At 36.3% G+C, this 20,544-nt stretch overlaps 1 protein-coding gene across 1 annotated transcript; it reads left to right on the top strand.

The window, feature by feature from the left end:
- Positions 1 to 18,855: 18,855 nt before the first annotated feature.
- LOC132182937 (coumaroyl-CoA:anthocyanidin 3-O-glucoside-6''-O-coumaroyltransferase 2-like) lies at positions 18,856 to 20,544 on the top strand. The gene has a single exon (XM_059596305.1). It carries the CDS (start codon positions 18,939 to 18,941, stop codon positions 20,340 to 20,342), a length of 1,404 nt encoding a protein of 467 aa, XP_059452288.1. The 5' UTR covers positions 18,856 to 18,938; the 3' UTR covers positions 20,343 to 20,544.

Here is a 20,544-nt window from a genome sequence, read left to right as displayed (position 1 = left end):
AATAAGCCGTCCCTTCCATGTATCACGATGTCTAATACCTCCCTAAATGAGTACTTTATGGATAATGTACTTAATGAACGAACTTCCTATAAGTCATTCGGGTCCAAACTTAATTATTTTATTTATTTATTTTTTTTTATCCTCATGGATAAGATAATAAATGTGCACAAAACTTTATTAAAATAACATGATGTCTATAGACTGAATAGAAAGAACTAAGTACAAAATGAATCAATGAGCCCCATATGCTCCACATGACCTCTAAACTGTTTTACCGGTAAACCTTTAGTCATGGGATCCGCAATCATCAGTTCAGTACTAATATGCTCAATGAATACTTCATTCCTTTTAATGTTCTCTCTCACACGAAGGTACTTGATGTCGATATGCTTACTTCTGCTTCCACTTTTATTATTCTTAGAGAAGAAAATGGCAGCACGATTATCGCAGAAGATCTTGATTGGTCTCGCTATAGAATCGACAACCTTGAGACCACTAACAAAATTTCTTAACCATAATGCCTGTGTAGTGGCTTCATAGCATGCAATAAATTCTGCTTCCATTGTAGATGTAGCAATTATAGTCTGCTTGCTGCTTCTCCAAGATATAGCCCCTCCAGCAAGAAGAAAGATATATCCTGAAGTAGACTTCCTGCTATCCACACATCCAGCAAAATCTGAATCTGAATATCCAACCAACTCCAAATGGTCAGTGTGTCTGTATGTCAGACTGTAGTCCTTGGTTCCTTGCAAATACCGCATCACTTTCTTTGCAGCTTTCCAATGTTCCAATCCTGGGTTGCTTTGATATCGACCCAGCATTCCAACTGCCATTGCAATGTCAGGTCTAGTACAAACCTGTGCATATAATAGGCTGCCAACTGCAGATGCATATGGGATACTTTTCATCTGTTCTTGTTCCAATGCATTTTGGGGACACTGATTATTACTGAATTTATCCCCTTTAATGATAGGTGCTATAGAAGTTGAACAGTTCTTCATTCTGAATCTCTCTAAAACCTTTTCAATGTAAGCCTTCTGAGACAATCTCAATATTCTTTGATTTCTGTCTCTGTGAATCTCTATGCCAATGACATATGAGGCTTCACCCAAATCTTTCATTTCAAAGTTTTGAGAGAGGAACTGTTTGCTTTCTTGTAGCAAACCTAAATCATTACTTGCAAGCAAAATATCATCTACATATAGGACTAAGAAAATAACTTTACTCCCATTGACCTTAAGGTATATGCACTGATCAACAAAGTTCTCAACAAAACCATATGAGGTAATAACTTTGTGAAATTTGATATACCATTGGCGGGAGGCTTGTTTTAGCCCATAAATAGATTTCTTTAATTTGCAAGCCTTCTGACTGTTATCATCAAATCCTTCAGGTTGTTTCATGTATACCTCTTCTTCAAGATCCCCATTTAAAAATGCTGTTTTCACATCCATTTGATGTAGCTCTAGATCAAAGTGAGCTACTAATGCCATGATTATTCTAAATGAATCCTTCTTTGATACTGGAGAGAAGGTTTCATGATAATCAATGCCTTCCTTCTGAGTAAATCCCTTGGCCACAAGTCTAGCTTTATACCGTTCAACTTTACCAGAAGCATCTGTTTTGGTTTTGTAAACCCATTTGCAGCCTACGGCTACAGCTCCCTCTGGTAAGTCAACGAGATCCCAGACTTGATTTTTAGCCATGGATTCCATCTCTTCCTTCATGGCATTGAACCAAAATGTGGAGTTATCTCCACTCATGGCTTGTGAAAATGATTTTGGATCATCTTTAGGCCCAATGTCAAAATCAGACTCTTGAAGGTATACAACATAATCACTAGGGATTGCTGGTCTACATATTCTAGAGGATCTTCTTAATCCTACTTCCTCCCCATTTGGAGGAGGTTGAGTAGGCTCATTCAGAACCTGTTCCTCAAAAGTTGGCTGTTCTGAAATTGATTGTGGTTCAAGGAAATCATTTTGATTTTCCCTAAGCACAATCAAACGTCCTTCATGTGAAGGAGTTTCAGTCAACTCTCGTGCTTCCTCTAATTCAACCATTTGAGGATGAGCACTCCCACAAGGTTCAGTATCCTCTATAAATTTTGCATTTATAGACTCAACAATTCTAGGACTATGCGAAGGACAGTAAAACCTAAATCCCTTGGAGTTAACTGCATAGCCCATAAAAAATCCGCTGGTTGTCCTTGGGTCTAATTTCTTTAGACTTGGATTGTAAATCCTTACTTCAGCAGGACAACCCCATATGTGTAAATGATTTAAACTTGGTTTCCACCCATTCCATAATTCAAAAGGTGTCTTGGGGACAGCCTTGGATGGAACCCTGTTTAAAACATACACAGCAGTTTTTAAGGCTTCACTCCATAAAAATAAAGGGAGATGGGAATTACTCAGCATGCTCCTAACCATGTCCATAAGTGTACGATTCCTTCTTTCTGCTACACCATTTTGTTGTGGTGTGCCAGGCATCGTGTATTGAGCCACAATACCTTCCTCTTCAAGGAATTTCGCAAATGGACCTATCATTTGTCCATTTTCTGTGTACCTACCATAGTACTCTCCGCCTCTATCAGATCTTACGATCTTGATTTTCTTTTCCTTTTGTTTCTCTACTTCTACCTTATAGGTCTGAAAAGCATTTAATGCTTCAGCCTTATCATTTAGAAGATAGAGATACATAAACCTTGTATGGTCATCAATGAAAGATATGAAATATCTTTGACCATTTAGGCAGGGAGTAGGAAAAGGTCCACAGATATCAGTGTGTATGATCTCAAGAATCTCATAACTCCTTTTGGCACCTTTAGTGGTCTTAGTGGTTTGCTTTCCCTTTATGCAATCCACACAAGTAGTACCAAGGTTTGTAAAATCAAGAGTTTTTAAAACTCCATCATTCACTAACCTTTTGATTCTCTCAATGGAGATATGTCCTAACAAACCGGAGTTTTGATCCATTAGACTCCTCTTTATGCCAACATCAGTATGCAATGATAAATAATTGTTTTCAAAGTTGGGATCTAGATCAATTTTGAATAAACCATCAATTTTTATTCCACCACCAATCAATTGTTCACCTTTAAAAATACTAAAAGTTGAATTGATAAACCAAAATCCAAAACCCACAGCATCCAATTTGGAAACTGAAATTAAATTTCTAGAAAATTCTGGAATAAAAAATACATTTTCAAGGTCTAAAACATATCCAGATTTCAAAATTATTCTAAAGGTCCCAACAGCTTCTACTTGTGAAAATAGTTTGTTTCCTGAATAAACACGTTGTTCATTGCTTGCTGGCTTCCTTGTTGTGAGAAAACCCTGCATTGAGTTGACAATATGGATTGTAGAACCCGAATCAATCCACCATGTATTATTAGGAGCCTCAACAAAAAAAAGATTCATGACACACTAGAGATATAAGATTACCTTTTCTTTCGAGCCACTTTATATATTTTTGGCAATCTTTCTTCATATGCCCTTCTTTCTTGCAAAAGTAACAAGTATCCTTCTTGCCAATTTTCTTGATTGGCAACTTGTTCTCTCTTTTGAAGTTTTGGGCATGCTTGCCTCTCTTGGTCTTTCCCTTAGCATGAATAGCCATGTGAACACCTTCTGGTTTCTCATGTTTTAACCTCTCTTCCTCTTGAACACACATGGTTAGAAGTTCATTTACTGACCATTTGTCTTTATGTGTGTTGTATGATATTTTAAAAGGAACATACTCAGAGGGAAGAGAGTTCAAAATGAAATGCACCAAGAATGACTCAGATATGTCAATCTCTAGGGACTTGAGTTGAGCTGCCATGTCCCTCATTTCCATAATGTGCTCACGCACACTTCTGGAATTATCAAAGGACTTGCTTGATAGTTTCTTCATTAGGGTGCTGGCTAAGGCCATGTCGGAACTCACAAATTGTTTCTCAACTGCCTTAATGAATGCCTTAGCCTTAGTGCATTCAGGGATGGAACCCCTGATGCCCTTAGAGACATGAGATTTCATGAACATTAGACTTAAGTGATTTGATCGCTCCCACCGTTCATGTTTAGTAATCTCTTGTAGCGTACTTTCCTCCGTGAGGGCGGGTGGTTCGTCCACACGGAGCGCCAAGTCAAGCTCCAAACACCCCAATGTGAAAAATAAATTTTCTTTCCAGTCAGAAAAATTGTTACCATTAAGCATTGGAACATGAAAAGTTCCATCCATTAAAGCAGTAGGAATAGCTGCAATAACCAAGGAAAATATTTTAATGCTATGAATTAAATTAACCAATGTTAACTTAATAGTAAATTTCAACCTACCTGTGGGCAAAGGTTGCATTATGCATGAAATTTACTCTTTATTAATAAGACTAATAAATTTAGCATTAATAAATAAAATTTTCCGTACCTGTGGGCCTAAGAGAAATTTTATTTTTAATGTTAAATTTACTATCTTATTCTAATTAATTCATAAAAATAAAAACGTCCCTGTGGGGATTGGCAAATTAAATTTATGAATTAATTACAACATGATGTTAATTTTCCGTATGAAGTTCACATATATGATCTTGATGCAATTATCATCATAAAATCGGGATGCTGTGGCTCTCCCAAAAATTATTATGATAATCACGACTTCATTAACATCATTAACTGTATAGATGCCAAAATAAAGTTCCCAAGAACAAAAGACAAAACCATCATGTTTAGTGGGTAAACAGTATTTTTCCAAAGTACAACCGGATAGTGTCCCAGGTAAGCGGGGGGGCGCACAACGGCACACTTAAGTCCCATGACTTGCCTTGCCAGAGCTTTCCGATTGCAATTTTGGATAGTACCATAAACATTCACCAATACATGAGATTTAGTTAATTATTCTCAGGTCCAGGCATCAAACAATTTATATTTAAACAATTAATAAATGTATCCTTAAGTTCATGCATTAAAGAAATAATAATTTAATACTGAACAATTTAAAAGATAAGATAAATATAAATGCAATATTAAAGCATAATAAACTGAATAGCCCAATGGTCTTAAAGTGACCTTAGGCTCTTTATTCCTTAAGAGCTCAAGTTCAAAACCCAATGAGCCCCTTTTGTTTTGTTTTGTTTTTTTTTTTTTTAAACTGAATGGGTTATCGGGTTGGGCTTCCTTATTGGGTCAGTCTTTGGTTTCTGTATTGGGTTGGCCCAATCGGGTTAGCCCACTTAACAAACAAAGTAAAGCCCATACCCAATGGCCCAAAACCACTAGACCCGGTTTCCTTATGGGTTTGAAAACCCTACCCGAATGATAATACCCGAACCCGAAAAAAAACTTAACACTCAAACCCGGAATTTTAGCCCCTTGCGCCGCTGCCTCTTCCCTTCCCCATTCTCCGGTCACCGGCGCCGGTTTCTTAATGCGCCGGCTAAAACAGCAGGCACCCCGTGTGGGGCTGCCGGCCAAAACGGTAGGCACCCCGTGTGGGGCTGCCGGCCGTTTTTTTTTTTGGACCGGTGAAATGGCCACCGTTCTGGCCAGAAATCGCAGCTCGTGTAGGCGCCGATTCTGTCCATCACAGGCGGCCCCATATGGGGTATTCTCCATTCACTGTATGCGGCAAGCGTGTAACCTGAGTTGGGGATGGAACGAATCTGAGTAGTGGCTTAGTTCATGCTTGCTGTCCCGTTTTTCTGTGTAAACAAACACATCGGCAGCCTCACGTAAGCCTTCTGAGCTTTAGGAACCATTTACGTGACTTCGCCGCACTAGTCACAAGGCTCAAGCTCTTTGGCCAAGAACGGGCAGCACCCTTTTTGGGTCTCATGGTGGTTGAGAACAAATGGTTCTCAGTTTTAGTAACCGTGGGTCTCTCGTTTTGTTTCGATAATCACAAAAACCAAAAATAAAATAAAATATTATCGAAACAAAAATAAAATATTAGCAGCAGACATATTAAAACTAGACTAAGCAAATATGGCCTAGAGAAGGCTCTGATACCACATGTAAAAATATTGAATATATATAAATGCTAATTAACAATATAATTAGCAGCGGAAATTTAATATATATATGTATATGTACCTCCAGCCATTGCTTTGCTCAAGCAGCTTGAAGAACGACTCCACAGCAATCAAACTAAAACTAAAACAATATTATTGAGAGGTTCTTCTGACCTATGCCTACCAATGAGTGCCAATTGATGGAATACACAGGCCTTATTTATAGGTAGGTCAGGGGACCCTCAATTAGAGCTGTTACCTTAATTATTCCTCCCATCAAGGAATAAAAAATCAATCAATACAGCTAATTGATTCCACAAACATTAAATCATTAATTAAATCAAATACTTGTTCCACAAGAATTAAATCAGTGATTTAATTCAGAATATTTGATTGAAATCAAATACTTGTTCCACAAGAATTAAATCAGTCATTTAATTCATAATATTTAATTTACATAATAAGCTTCAAATTGGAATAGAATATTGAACACCGTAATTTTATAATTACAATAATATATGTGACATAAAGGGACATACTTAAATGGAATTTCTTACATATTGATGTTCTGTAGACCAGAGATACCAACCTACACGGCTACACCTTTCTCAAACTTTTTACTTTTGAGTTTTTTTGGATGTTCGGCTAAAAAAAAAAAAAAAAAAACCCTTGAAGGAAGAAGGAAGAGGACGAGACAGAGAAGAGAAAAAAAAAAAAAGGAATTCGCTTGAGGAGAACGACGACTAACGACTGAGTAGTGGTCCTGATTTTTTTGTTTTTTAAATTGTTAAACCCTACACGTGGCAAATTGTGGTCCACTGATCTAAAGTGGGCAAAAATGAAAAAAAATAAAATAAAAATGGCACATGCAAGTCACATGACCATTACCATTATATTTAACCCTTTTGACTGACGGAATGGGGAAAAGTGTCATAAGTTGATAGTTCATAGAAGAAAAATGCTAAGGCCATGTAGTTCATAAAAACAAAAGATAATTACTCCTAATTAAAATAAGTTGAGAGGTTTTCATATTCAAGATAAGAAACAAACAAAAATGTTTTATAATTAAAATAAGTTAAGAAGTTTTCATATTTAAGATAAGTTGTTCTTACTGCGCAAAAGGTTCCACTTGGTGGATTTACTAGACGTGACTTTTGGAATTGTGTCACACAAGTTGATTGTTGAGATGGGTTAGGCCGAATAACAATTATAATTTTACGTGTAAATTCTTGAATATCTTGTTTACTTGCAACAAAATATATTTTTGTGAGCTACCATGCTGCGCTTGTGACTGGCTCTGTATTCACCGAGAGCTTGAAAGAATGCATCATGGGTTCATGGCCATGGGAGGCTCGGCCATCCTATCTTCTTTTTAGTTTTTAATTTTTTTTAAAAAAGAATATTAGTTTTATATATTTATATTTTTTTATTATTAATAACATGTATTGTAATTTTATTGGCTCTAGCAAAATATATTAATAGAATCTATTAATTTTTTTTTTTTTAACGAAATTTGATAACAGTGAGTAGTTTTTTTATTTATACATATTCATATAGTTATTGAAATATTTCAATACTATATAGAGCTAATTGCAAATCAAGTAAACCACATATACTAATTTCGCATTTTTTCTAAACAGTTTTAAAAAGGGATAAAATTAGTCTCTTTTAAGATGAGGGCTAGATATGTTCGCCAGTTGGAAAAAATAAATAAATAAATAAATCATATAAGAACCATCAAATGTTGCCCATTGAGGTTCTTGGAGTGCTCAAGGCAATGCTCGTTCTTAGGTGTCAGGCGAGGGCGGCACAAAGGAGTCGATCCAAAAAATGAGAGCTTGGAGAAGACGGAGAAGGGGATCCTCCGCTACCCACCTATTGTAGGACGTGAGGAGGTTGTCAGAATGTGGGGTCCCGCCGCAACCCACCCAAGCGCTTGAGAAGGTGGGTTGTAGCCTTGTAGGGGACCCTCCTCCTCCGCGACCCACCTTGTGAGGTGGTCGCGAAGGCGGAGCTCCCTTGTGAGCTGCCTCAGCAAAGGAGAAGCTAGATTGTGGGGCACCCTACTCTACGATCGACCTCCTTAGATCTACAGGGTGGAGGTTCTCCATGAGCTGGCTCTGTGGGTACGTGGGTGAGTTGCTGGAGAATCCACCACCACTTGCAAAAATTTTGGTCATGCTTATATGATGAATTTCGCCCAATGTTATTGAATGTAAGGTAGACTATATGATGACAATTAATTTGATGATCTACGACTCTATAGAACAATTTGGCTACCTAATTTCGCCCAATTTTTTTTGTGCTTAGAAATTCAATGATATGGACATCAAGATCAAATGGCTTGAAAAGACTTCAAATCTTCAATGATTATCTAGAAAAATGTCTTAATATGCTGGCAACCATGAACTCACACCAAACAAGGTCCAAGAAAAGATCTAGCTAGATGCTGTTCTGGGATGCGGAGCTTCAGTTTGGGTTCCTTTTTAACCTTTTTTTTCTCTTTTATATATATATATTTGTGCAAAAGACACGCGATCACAATTATGGTTAAATAAGACGAGAACAATCACACACAAGATAACACCAAGATTTAAGTGGTTCCCACGATGTGAGGTACGTCCACTGGCGGAGGCGATCATGGAGAAATTCACTATAAAAGATGGAGTACAAAAAAATAGAGTACAGAGAAAATCACTCAGACCCAAAACCCTAATACACTCAAATCTCACTATCACACAATTGAGATTATTTTCAAAGGAAAAAACAAAAGAAAGGAATACAAACTCTTCGTCTTTTGCTAGGATACAATGGCGGCTAGTCTCTTCTATTTTTCTCCCCTACTGTGTAGTGTTTTTCTCTCTTATTTTCTTTAGGGTTAAATGCTAAATACCCCCGGGGTTTAGTTACTTTGTTTTTTCCCCCTTAGGATTTGATTTTTATCATAGGAGGTCTTTGTTGTTTTGATAATAGACCAAAATAATCCTTCTATCAGTTGACCGTTAATTGACTTAATATAACTCCACGTAAACCAATCAAATGTTGACACGTGGCACCTATAAATTTTTTTTAAAATTTTAAAAAAAATGTATTTAAAAAAAAAAAAAATTGGAGGTGGCTCTTGGCCATTTGGGGGTGGCTCGGCCACCCCCAATACCCACTTGGGGTGGCCAAAACCACCCCCAACCACCATTGGGGGTGGTTTCGGCCATCCCCTAGGCTCTATGGGGGTTGACGAGTCACCCCTAATTTTTTTTTTTTTTTTAAAAAAAATACATTTTTTTTTAATTTAAAAAATTTAAGTAGGTGCCACGTGTCAACATTTGATTGGTCCACGCGGAATTCCGTTAAGTCAACTAACGGTCAACTGACAGAAGGACTAATTTGGTCTAGTATCAAAACCACAGAGACCTCATGTGATAAAAATCAAACACTATGAGGAAAAAAATAAAGCAATTAAACTTCATGGGATATTTAGTATTTAACCCTTTTCTTTATGGTAGCCCACCCTTTGTCTCTATATGCGCACGGCTTCTTGAGAAAATCAAGAAGAAAAACCTTCTCTGCTACTTCCTTTTACTTGTGTGGCACTACAAAAAGACAACCGCTATTTCTTTCTTGCATGCGGCGCCACAATAGAATTGAAGGCTTCTTGTGTTTTTGCTTTTCACCCTACCTCAAGACTATATGCCACTTGCCTTTTATAATGGAGTAAAGTCGGTCAACAAGGCTTCTCCGATTCCAAGTCTAACACTGAAACCAAATCCCAACATAACTCGTATTTGAGAAATAGAGTTCAAACAAAGCAAGGAGAAATAAAAGCAATGGGGCCCACCGACTTAATTGAGCGTTGAAAAGTCACATAGTCAACAATCTCCACTTTGAATTGAAACTCATCAAGTCGCAACAAAACGAATCTCCTTTTGATGCCTCCGCCCAAGCCATTAAGGGCTATCACAATTCATAAGTATCACTCAAGTCCAAGCACCTCTTGAACTTGAGCATAGGACCTGGTTTAGACTGACTACAATGCTTCTCTAGGCCACACAGCTTTCTCTGTTGGCTCTTTCTTTCTATAGACCCATTTGCACCCTTTAGACTTCTTTGCCTTGAGCAATTCTATCGATTCCCAAGCTTTACCTTTCTGTAGTAACTCCACCTCTGCTGGCATGCCATTTTGTACAAACGATGAAACTCCACTACCAGCTGTTAGAGTAAAAGAAACCATGTCCTCAAATCCATACATTTTCGGTGCTTTTCGATCACGTTTCTCTCTGCCTCTTATTAAAGAATAAGGCTCTTCTCGGTACTCTGAATCTTTTGACGATTTTTCGCCATCACATATTTCCGTGAGTGAACGTTGTTCATCAAGCTCCACCTCCACAACCTGTTTCCCTTCTTGGCTTTTAGTCGATACTTCATTCTCACTCTTTCTTAACATATAGGCCTCATCAAATACCACGTCTCTACTAACAATCTTCTTCTTTGACACTGGATCCCAGAGCCTATAGCCTTTAACACCAGATTCCAAACGATGACAAATACATTTTCTTGACTTTGAATCTAATTTTGATCGATCTCCACTCTGCACATGAACGTATGTCGGACAACCAAATATTCTCAACATAGAATAATCAACCGGTTTACCTGACCATACTTCCTCTGGAACCTTGAAGTCAATCCCAGCAGCTAGAGATTAGTTGGTGACGAAGCATGCATAATTAACTGCCTCAGCCCAGAAACTCTTTGGCAATCATGCACTCAACCTTATACATCTTGCCTTTTCCAACAGTGTTCTGTTCATCCTTTCGGCAACTCCGTTATGCTGTGGAGTCCCTCCCATTTTGAAGTGACGAGTAATGCCTTATGTTTTGCAGAATTCCAAGAATGCAGTGTCTTTGTACTCTAACCTATTGTCGGAATCCCAAATACTTCACTTTTCTTCCAGTCTGATTAAGGGTGTCAATGCGGGCGGTTTCTAACCGCCCGCTAACTGCTAACCGCTATAACTACTAACCGTTAACCGCTTAACCGTATTAACTGTTAACCGCCTAACCGCTACAACCACATAGCGGTTAGCGGTTAAAGGTTATTAGGTTTACTAACCGCAACCGCTAACCACCTTTTTATATAATATTTTTTTATAATTATAATTATAATAATATTTATACATATAACATAATCACTTGATTATTAAATCACATTTTTTGTTTTTTTTAGATAATTAAATCACAATTTGAGTATTGATATAGTATCACTATAATTTATATAATTATATCACATGATCAATTGATCATTAAATCATTTGATTACATAATAACAAATTATACATATATAATATGACATAACTCATAAGTATACAAATTCATACTAATACAACAATTAAGTATCTAGAGACTTAGTTCCAATATATGTTATAAACTTATAAGTCTATATATGTTATAAATTATAATTATGCATATATACATATAAATAATATAAATGTATAAGATCAATACTTAATCATATGATTCAATGACAATTTAAATACTTTATTCAAGTTAATCATATTATTAATGTACAATGATAATGTGATTCATATAATATCAAATTAAGTAATTGACATTAGATTCAATAATGTCTTACATATAACCACAATTGAAGTATTAATGTATTATCATTCTAATTTATATGATTATATAATAACAAATTTTATATATATATATATATATAATATGACATAAGTCATAAGTATACCAATTCATACTAATACAATACTTAAGTACCTAGAGACTTAATTCCAATGTATGTTATAAACTTATAAGTCTATATATGTTATAAATTATAATTATACATATATGCATATGAATAATATAAATGTATAATATCAATACTTAATCATATGATTCAATGACAATTCAAATATTTTATTTAAGTGAATCATATTATTAATGTACAATGATAATGTGATTCGTATAATATCAAATTAAGTAATCGACATTGGATTAAATAATGTGTTACTTATAAACACAATTGAAGTATTAATGTATTATCATTCTAATTTTAGTAATATTATCACTATAATTGATATGATTATATAATAACAAATAATACATACAATCATATATATCATATGTTTTATTTGAACTTCTTTTATATATTGTATTGAACTTTTTTTTATATGTTGTGTCAATTGTGTTGAATTTTTATTAAAAAAAAAAAAGAAAGTTAACCGGTTATGATTAAGTACAAGTAAATGTAAATTTGAGGTCAAATATTTTTGATTTTTCAATATGGGCTATTTTTATAGCAATTGGGCCTCAGAAGACATTAAAAGTATAAAAAACAAATGAGGGTAAAAAATGATACAGTAATAAAAAAGCCCACAATCGCCTAAAAAAAGCTCAAAAAGCCCCAAAAAAAAAACCCCCAATTTTGAAAAAGCGGTTAGTGGGCGGTTACCTATTTCACTAACCGCTAACCGGCAGTTAGTAGCTAACCTCTATTGCGGTTAGTGAAATCTACTAACTACTAAGGCGGTTACGATTAGCGGTTATTGCCAATAACCGCTAACCGTAACCATATTGACACCCCTAAGTCTGATTTTCCACCTACGCCTACCACTGCTTGAAGATGATGAAAACCTTTGACTTGTGCCTCATAAAATACACTCGGACCTTTCTTGAGAAATCATCAATAAAACTGACAAAATAATGTACACCTCCATTTGATGGCATCGTCACTGGTCCCCAAACATCTGAGTGAACATAGTTGAGAACACTTTTACTTGTATGAGACGCCACCTTAAAGCTGACTTTTCGTTGCTTCCCATACAAACAGTACTTGCAGAAACCCAATTTACATAACTTCACACCTTGCAACAAATTTCTCTTGTGAAGCTCAAACATACTACGCTCGCCTAAATGACCAAGCCGCATATGCCACAAAACTATGTTATCATTATTTGGTTCTGCCGAGGTGGACACTACAGCTCCACCTGTAACTGTGTCCCCGAGTAATTTATAGAAATTGCCAATTTTCTTGCCTTTCATTATCACCATAGCACCTTTAGTTATTTTCATAACTCCATATTTGGCTAAATAACCATAGCCCAAATAATCTAATGTGCCTAATGAGATCAAATTTTTCTTAAGGTCGGGAACATATCTAACATTAGTGAGTATCCTGACAATCCCATCAAACATCCTGACTTTTATAATACCTAGTCCAATGGCCTTACACCTAGCATCATTGCCCATTAGCACTGTACCTGCATTACATGATTTAAATGTATTGAACCACTGCCTATTCGGACACATATGATATGAACAAGCAAAATCCAAAACCCAAGAGTCTATGAGAGAATTTTTACCTGAGGAAACTGAAAGAACATATGCGCTAACCTCGCTGTCATCAGACTCACCATCGGCCACACTAACTGAATCTGCGGAATCTTTCTGATTCTTTTTTTCTTCCAGGCCTTGTTTCATCAGCTTGCAAAATTTTCTGTAGTGTCATTTCTTGTGACAATAATGGCACTCCACATCTTTTGCATCTGACCGAGATTCTCCACCCTATGCCGATTGTGACATAGATTGATATTGCTTACCTCTGCCATTCTTCCCCTTAAACTTTTCTCTTCTGCGCTTTGGCTCAAACCGTGCTACAAGCCCATCAGCCTGATCATTGACAGGTTTTCTCCGTGTCTCATGTGACAAGAGAGATCCCGTCACCTCTTCAAATGCCAGAGTCTCTTTCCCCATATAACATTATCGTAACCAGGTGATCATAAGAAGGGGTAAGCGATGCCAACAAAAGTATCGCTTTATCTTCTTCTCCAATCTTCACTGCAAAATTCAACAACTGTGTATTCAATATGTTGAACTTGTTGAGGTGCTCCAGCAGATTTGTATTTTCCTCAATCTGTCAACCATATAGTTGCTTCTTTACATATAGCTTATTCGTTAAATTCTTCACCATATACAGACTCTCTAATTTCTGCCAAATTGATTATGCTTTTTCTTCATCAATCACACTGTGAATGACTTCATTTGATAAATTAAGATGGATCGCACTAGCAGCCTTCACATCCATCTCTTCCCAAACATCATTCTCCATCTTCTTGGGTTTCTTTGCCTTTCCCAATAACGCCTTGTGAACTCCTTACTGAATCAGCAAATCCTTCATCCTTCTCTACCAAAGAGAGAAATTATTCTTCCTATTAAACTTCTCCACTTCAAGCTTGGTACTCGCCATATTTGCCGTCAATTTGATTTCTCGAACCTAAGCTCTGATTCCACTTGTGCAAAAAACATGCGATCACAATTATGGTTAAATAAGGCGAAAACAATCATACACATGCAAGATAACACTAAGATTTAAGTGATTCACTCAATGTGAGTGATTCACTCAATGTGAGGTACGTCCACGAAGAAATTCACTATGAAAGATGGAGTAAAAAAAATATAATAGAGAGAAAATCATTCAGACCAAAAACTCTAATATACCAAAATCTCACTATTACACAATAGAGATTATTCTCAAAGGAGAAAACAAAAGACAGGAATTCAAACTTTCTTCTTTTACTAGGATACGATGGCGGCTAGTCTTTTCTATTTTTCTCTCCTACTTTGCAGTGTTTTTCTCTCTTATTTTCTTTATGGCAGCCCACCCTTTGTCTCTATATGCGCGCGACTCCTTGAGAAAATCAAGAAGAAAAACTTTCTCTGCTACTGCTTCTTTCTACTTGTGCGGCACTACAAAAAGACAACCACTGTCTCTTTCTTGCATGCGACGCCCCAATAGAATTGAGGGCTTCTTGTGTTTTTGCTTTTCACCCAAACTCAAGACTATATGTCACTTGCCTTTTATAATGGAGTAAAGTCGGTCAACAAGGCTTCCCCTATTCCAAGTCTAACACTGAAACCAAATCCAGATTTGAGAAATAGAGTCCAAACAAAGCAAGGAGAAATAAAACCAATGGGGTCCCACCGGCTTATTTGAGGGTTGAAAAGTCACATAGTCAACATATATATATATATATATATATATAATAAAAATAAAAAAATTAAGCAATAAAATTTGACAAATAAATTTAAGGCGTAAAAGCATTCAATTCAAGTCATGAAATTCCACAGAGGTTTTATATTGATATATGTTCCATCCTTTTCATATTAAAAAAGAAAAAAAAAATTCTAAATTAGGACCTTTTCTATTTAAAGAAACTTTCCAATTAAGGAAACTGTTGTTACAATTCTTGTTTTGTTCTTGCATGTATTCAAATTACCAGGGGTCCAGATAAAAACTTCATTCAAATATTGAAACTTTTCAATATTTTTGGTAAACAAAGAATGATTAAACTATGAGATAGTATCTGAAGCCAAGGCGCGTTGCCCGCATCATTCATGTGATAAAGCACCAACCCGCATATCCCCAGGCGTCTAGCTAGCTTGGATTAAACAATAACAATAAGAGAGGTGCTGTTGTTCGGTCGTGGCAGAAATCAGGGGGTTTTTGCCACCAATAAGAAGTTGCCACCTGATCCAATCTTATCAAATTTAAGTTTACAAAATAAACACAATAACACCTGATTATTGACTTAAAATATTAATAAATTGTTTAAAATAAAAAAATGGAAGGCCCAAGGGAGGAGGAGCAGGCACCCTATTGCTACTGGGGTCGGCCACCCCCGTAGCCATGGGGTAGCTCGCCGGCCACCCCAATAGCCATAGGGTCCCTTGCCAACCACCCCATTTCCTATATCTCTCAGGCGCCAGCACCCGCACCATATTTCTCTCCTTACTCACTATTTTTCTTCCTCCCCCTTAAATTCACTCCCAAATCTCTCTCTTTACTTCTCCCTTTCTCTGAAACCTTCTCTGCCTCCCACACTCTCTCTTTTCTCTCTTTATCTTTTACTCCCTCTCTGTTTCTCCATTTTTCTTAATCTTCTCTACCTCAACATCCCGAAATTTCATGCCATGGCCACCAGTAAAAACGTGGCCACCGGAAGTCCCATCGCCACCGCCGTCCTGGGACCCGTGGAGGATCAAGTGGTTGGACCCAATTTGAGTTGGAACAGGGAGTGGGATGAGTAGGAGGACGAATCGCTGATGGATCCAGGAGATCGGTGGCTGAAGGCTGTGAGGAGGATAAAAATTAGGGGTGCAAAGGCGGTTACGGTTAGCGGTTAGTGGCAATAACCGCTAACCGTAACCGCTCTAGCGGTTAGTAAATTTCACTAACCGCAACCGCTAACCGCCTAGCGGTTAGTGGCCGGTTAGCGGTTAGTGAAATAGATAACCGCCCGCTAACCGCTTTTTTAAAATTGGGCTTTTTGGGCTTTTTTTTACCCTCATTTTTTTTTCTTGTATTTTTAATATCTTCTTGGGCCCAATTGCTATAAATATTTGAATTGTCATTGGATCATATGATTAAGTGTTGATCTTATAAACTTACAAACAAACAAAAATACTTCAATTGTAGTTATAAGTAACACATTGTTTAATCCAATGTCAATTACTTAATTTGATATTATATGAATCACATTGTCATTGTCATTGTACATGAATAATTGATTAAGTATTGGAATTGTAATTGGATCATATAGTTAAATATTTATCTTATACATTTATATTATTCAATATGCATATAATATAACTATAAGCAATTATATATATATATATAAAAAATTCAAAATTGTTCAAAATTGTTAATTTTCTTTTTTTTGTTTCTTTCAAAAAATGGTTAAATTTCTTTTTCTAAAAAATGTTCAAAAAATACATTAATACTTCAATTGTGATTATAAGTAACACATTGTTGAATCTAATGTCAATTACTTAATTTGATATTATATAATCATATAGTCTCATTAAATTATATCATATGATTCATATGATTAATTATTTAAATTCTTATCATATTTACTTATAATCTTTTTTCTTTGAATTGAACTTAATATCTAATGGTAAATGGCAATGTTCAAACTCCTAAATCCTAAATTCTTAAAGTATTTAATAATGCTTTAATTAAATTGTAGACTTGTAGTTATAAGTAACATATTGTTTAATTCAATTGAATCAATTGTGATTATCATTGTACATGAATCATATGATTAACTTGTAGACTTATGACTTATGAGTTATGTCATATTATATATGTATTATTTATTATTATATAATCATATGATTTAATGATCAAGTCATCATGTGATATAATCATATCAATTATAGTGATAATATATAAATTACTAAAATTATAATGATAATACATTAGTACTTAAATTATGTTTATAAGTAACACATTGGTCATTGTTTAATCCAATGTCAATTACTTAATTTGATATTATACGAATCATATCATCATTGTACATTAATAATATGATTCACTTGAAGTCTTGAATAAAGTATTTGAATTGTCATTGAATCATATGATTAACTATTGATATTATACATTTATATTATTCATATACATATGTAGACTTATATAGACTTATAGGTTTATAACATACATTGGAAATAAGTCTCTAGATATTTAATTGTTGTATTAGTATGAATTAGTATACTTATGAGTTATGTCATATTATATATGTATAATTTGTTATTATATAATCAAATGATTTAATAATCAATCTCATGTGATATAATCATATAAATTATAGTGATAATATATTAATACTCAAATTGTGATTTAATTATTTTTTTAAAAAAATTGTGATTTAATGATCAAGTGATTATATGATATAATCATATAAATTATAGTGATAATATATTAATACTCAAATTGTGATTTAATTATTTAAAAAAAAAATTGTGATTTAATGATCAAGTGATTATGTTATATGTATAAATATTTTTATAATTATAATTATAAAAATATATTATATAAAAAGGCGGTTAGCGGTTAGCGGTTACGGTTAGTAGACCCAATAACCGCTAACCGCTAACCGCTAGGCGGTTATGGCGGTTAGACGGTTAGCGGTTAATGCGGTTAGACGGTTAGGCGGTTAGGCGGTTGGCGGTTATAGCGGTTAGCGGTTAGCGGGCGGTTAAAAACCGCCCGCCTTTGCACCCCTAATAAAAATCAAGTGTTTTGTTCTCATTGTATTTTCTTGCTCCAAGTTGATTTGGCATTCATTTATTGGTGGGCAAAAAACCCCCCTTGTTTGCCACGACCGGACTGAAGTTATTCCCTAACAATAATCATATCAAGTAACAATAATAATGCACACATACCTGTAATATTATAATAATCAAAGGTGATCATGATCAAGATAAGACCAAAATAACAATATTCATATTGTTTGAACAGTTTTCTGAATGATGACGTGGGATGGATCTCGTAAATATATTGGTATCAAAGCTGTCGGCGTTGTTCGACGGGGATAGCTCCGATGCCTAAGTTAGTCACAGTGTTTAAGAGAAAATATTACTTGAAAAGTGATAAACAAGACAAAGGTAATAAAATATATTCAGCTAAGGAGAGGAAAAAGAAGTTACCAAAATCTGAGAAGGGACTCTACTTTTATAGGCATCAAGTTGTAACTGTTCACTTGACACTGTGGACTTTATCGAGGGTCCATGTGTCAAACAATATTTATATTCAAAGAAAGATGAAAAAATATCATACATATATATCCAATATTCCGAGAGTAACACTTCTCGGGAGTCTATATTCATGTAAAAGCTTGATTTATCGAGCTCTAGGGATGGGACGTCAGATTGTTTACCGGGCCCAACACAGCTGACCCATGACCCAACACATATAATAATATCGTAATCGGATTCTCCCCACTTGCTTGTCGTCATCCGTACCATTTTTCTAATCTGCCGGCGATGCTTTTGTTTTTTTTTTTTTTGTTTTTTTTATCTATTCTAAGAGAGCATCGAAGACCTTGGAAAAATGGAAACCGACGGCGATTTATAGGATTCTCTCTTATAACTAAGTCTAACCCTCTCTCTATCTCTCTTCAACGATGGCTCAACCGCTCTACACAGTCACGGTGATGGAGCAAAGCCAGGTTGCTCCACCACCCAGCTCAGTTCCTGCCACAACTATTCCTCTCAGTTTCTTTGACATCCCATGGCTTCTCTGCCGTCCCATGCAACGCCTCTTCTTCTATGAAGCTCCTCAACCCACCAACTATTTCACACAAGCCATCCTTCCCACTCTCAAACACTCTCTCTCCCTCACTCTCCAACGCTTCTTTCCCTTGGCAGCCAATCTGGTGTGCCCTCCTCCACAAACCCACAAACCCTATATCCTCTACGCAGAGGGAAACTCTGTCCCTTTCACCGTCGTTGAGGCTGCCGGCGATTTCAACCACCTCGTGGCCAGTTATCCACGGGATGTTAGAGAATTACACCACTTCGTGCCGCAGTTGCCCCCAACACACGTGTCATCGGATAAGACCCGTGTAATCCCTCTCATGGCCATGCAAGTCACAGTTTTTCCAAATGAAGGAATTTGTATTGGCATCACCTTCTGCCACATGGCAGCTGATGGAAGGGCGTTCCACCATTTCATGAAATCGTGGGCGTCTCTGTGCAGGACAGGAGGAGACTTGACTTGCCTTGACAGGTCACCGCCTTTCCATGACAGGGCTGTGATGAAAGACCCAAATGGGCTCGAGCAAAATTTCTTGGAGGACTGGTGGAATTGGGGGTCAGCGTGGACGGATGACACAGGTCTCATCAACGATTTTGCTGAAAAGGTTCGGGCCACATTTGTTCTGGGCCGAGCCCATATTGAGGGACTAAAGCAGTGGGTCAAAGGTCAATGCATGAACAAAGAAGCCTTGGAGTTGGAGCCATTACACGTATCAACGTTTGTGGTAACATGTGCATTCATTTGGGTTTGTTTGATCAAATCCCAATACAATGGAGCAAGTGATTTTTCGGATAATAGTGAGCTTTTCTACTTCGCTTTTGTAGCAGATTGCCGAAACCGGCTTAAATTTCCTGTACCTTCTACATATTTCGGAAATTGCCTAGCAATATGTATTGTAGCACTTGAGAAGGGTGAGCTACTGGGAGAAACTGGGATTTTCGAAGCTGTAAAAGTTATTGGAAACAAAGTTCGGCAGTCGGAGACTGAAGCCTTAAGAGGGGCAGAGACATGGCTGTTGGATTGGAAAGAAAAATCAGAAACAGGGACTCTTGTTACAGTTGCAGGATCACCAAGATTGGGTGTTTATGAGACAGATTTTGGGTGGGGGAGGCCAAAAAAGAGCGAAGTGGTTCATATTGATGTTACGGGGGCTGTATCTCTTGCTGAGTGTAGAGATGAGGAGGGTGGAATTGAGGTTGGTTTGGCACTTAGTAGGAAAAATATTGCTCATTTTACTGCCATCTGGGAACAGAGCTTGAAGCTTTTTTGAATCTCCATATTAGCTGAATAAGATTGTATCCATACTTGATATTGTCACAAGATCGTTTACATATATCATCATAAAGTTTGATCATTGGGACTTTGGATTTCTTACCCACAATGAGTTCGATGAGTTCCATTGGTTTTATATCTCTTTTCTCTTTCTATCTTGTATCCAATAAGTTGGTATTTATGGAAATGATCAATGAAAG

The sequence above is a fragment of the Corylus avellana genome, chromosome 5, assembly GCF_965113065.1.
Source record: "Corylus avellana chromosome 5, dhCorAvel1.hap1.2, whole genome shotgun sequence".
NCBI classification, from domain to species: Eukaryota; Viridiplantae; Streptophyta; class Magnoliopsida; order Fagales; family Betulaceae; genus Corylus; species Corylus avellana.
The sequence above is the reverse complement of the archived record's forward strand: the minus strand, read 5'-3'. Positions and strand labels throughout refer to the sequence as shown.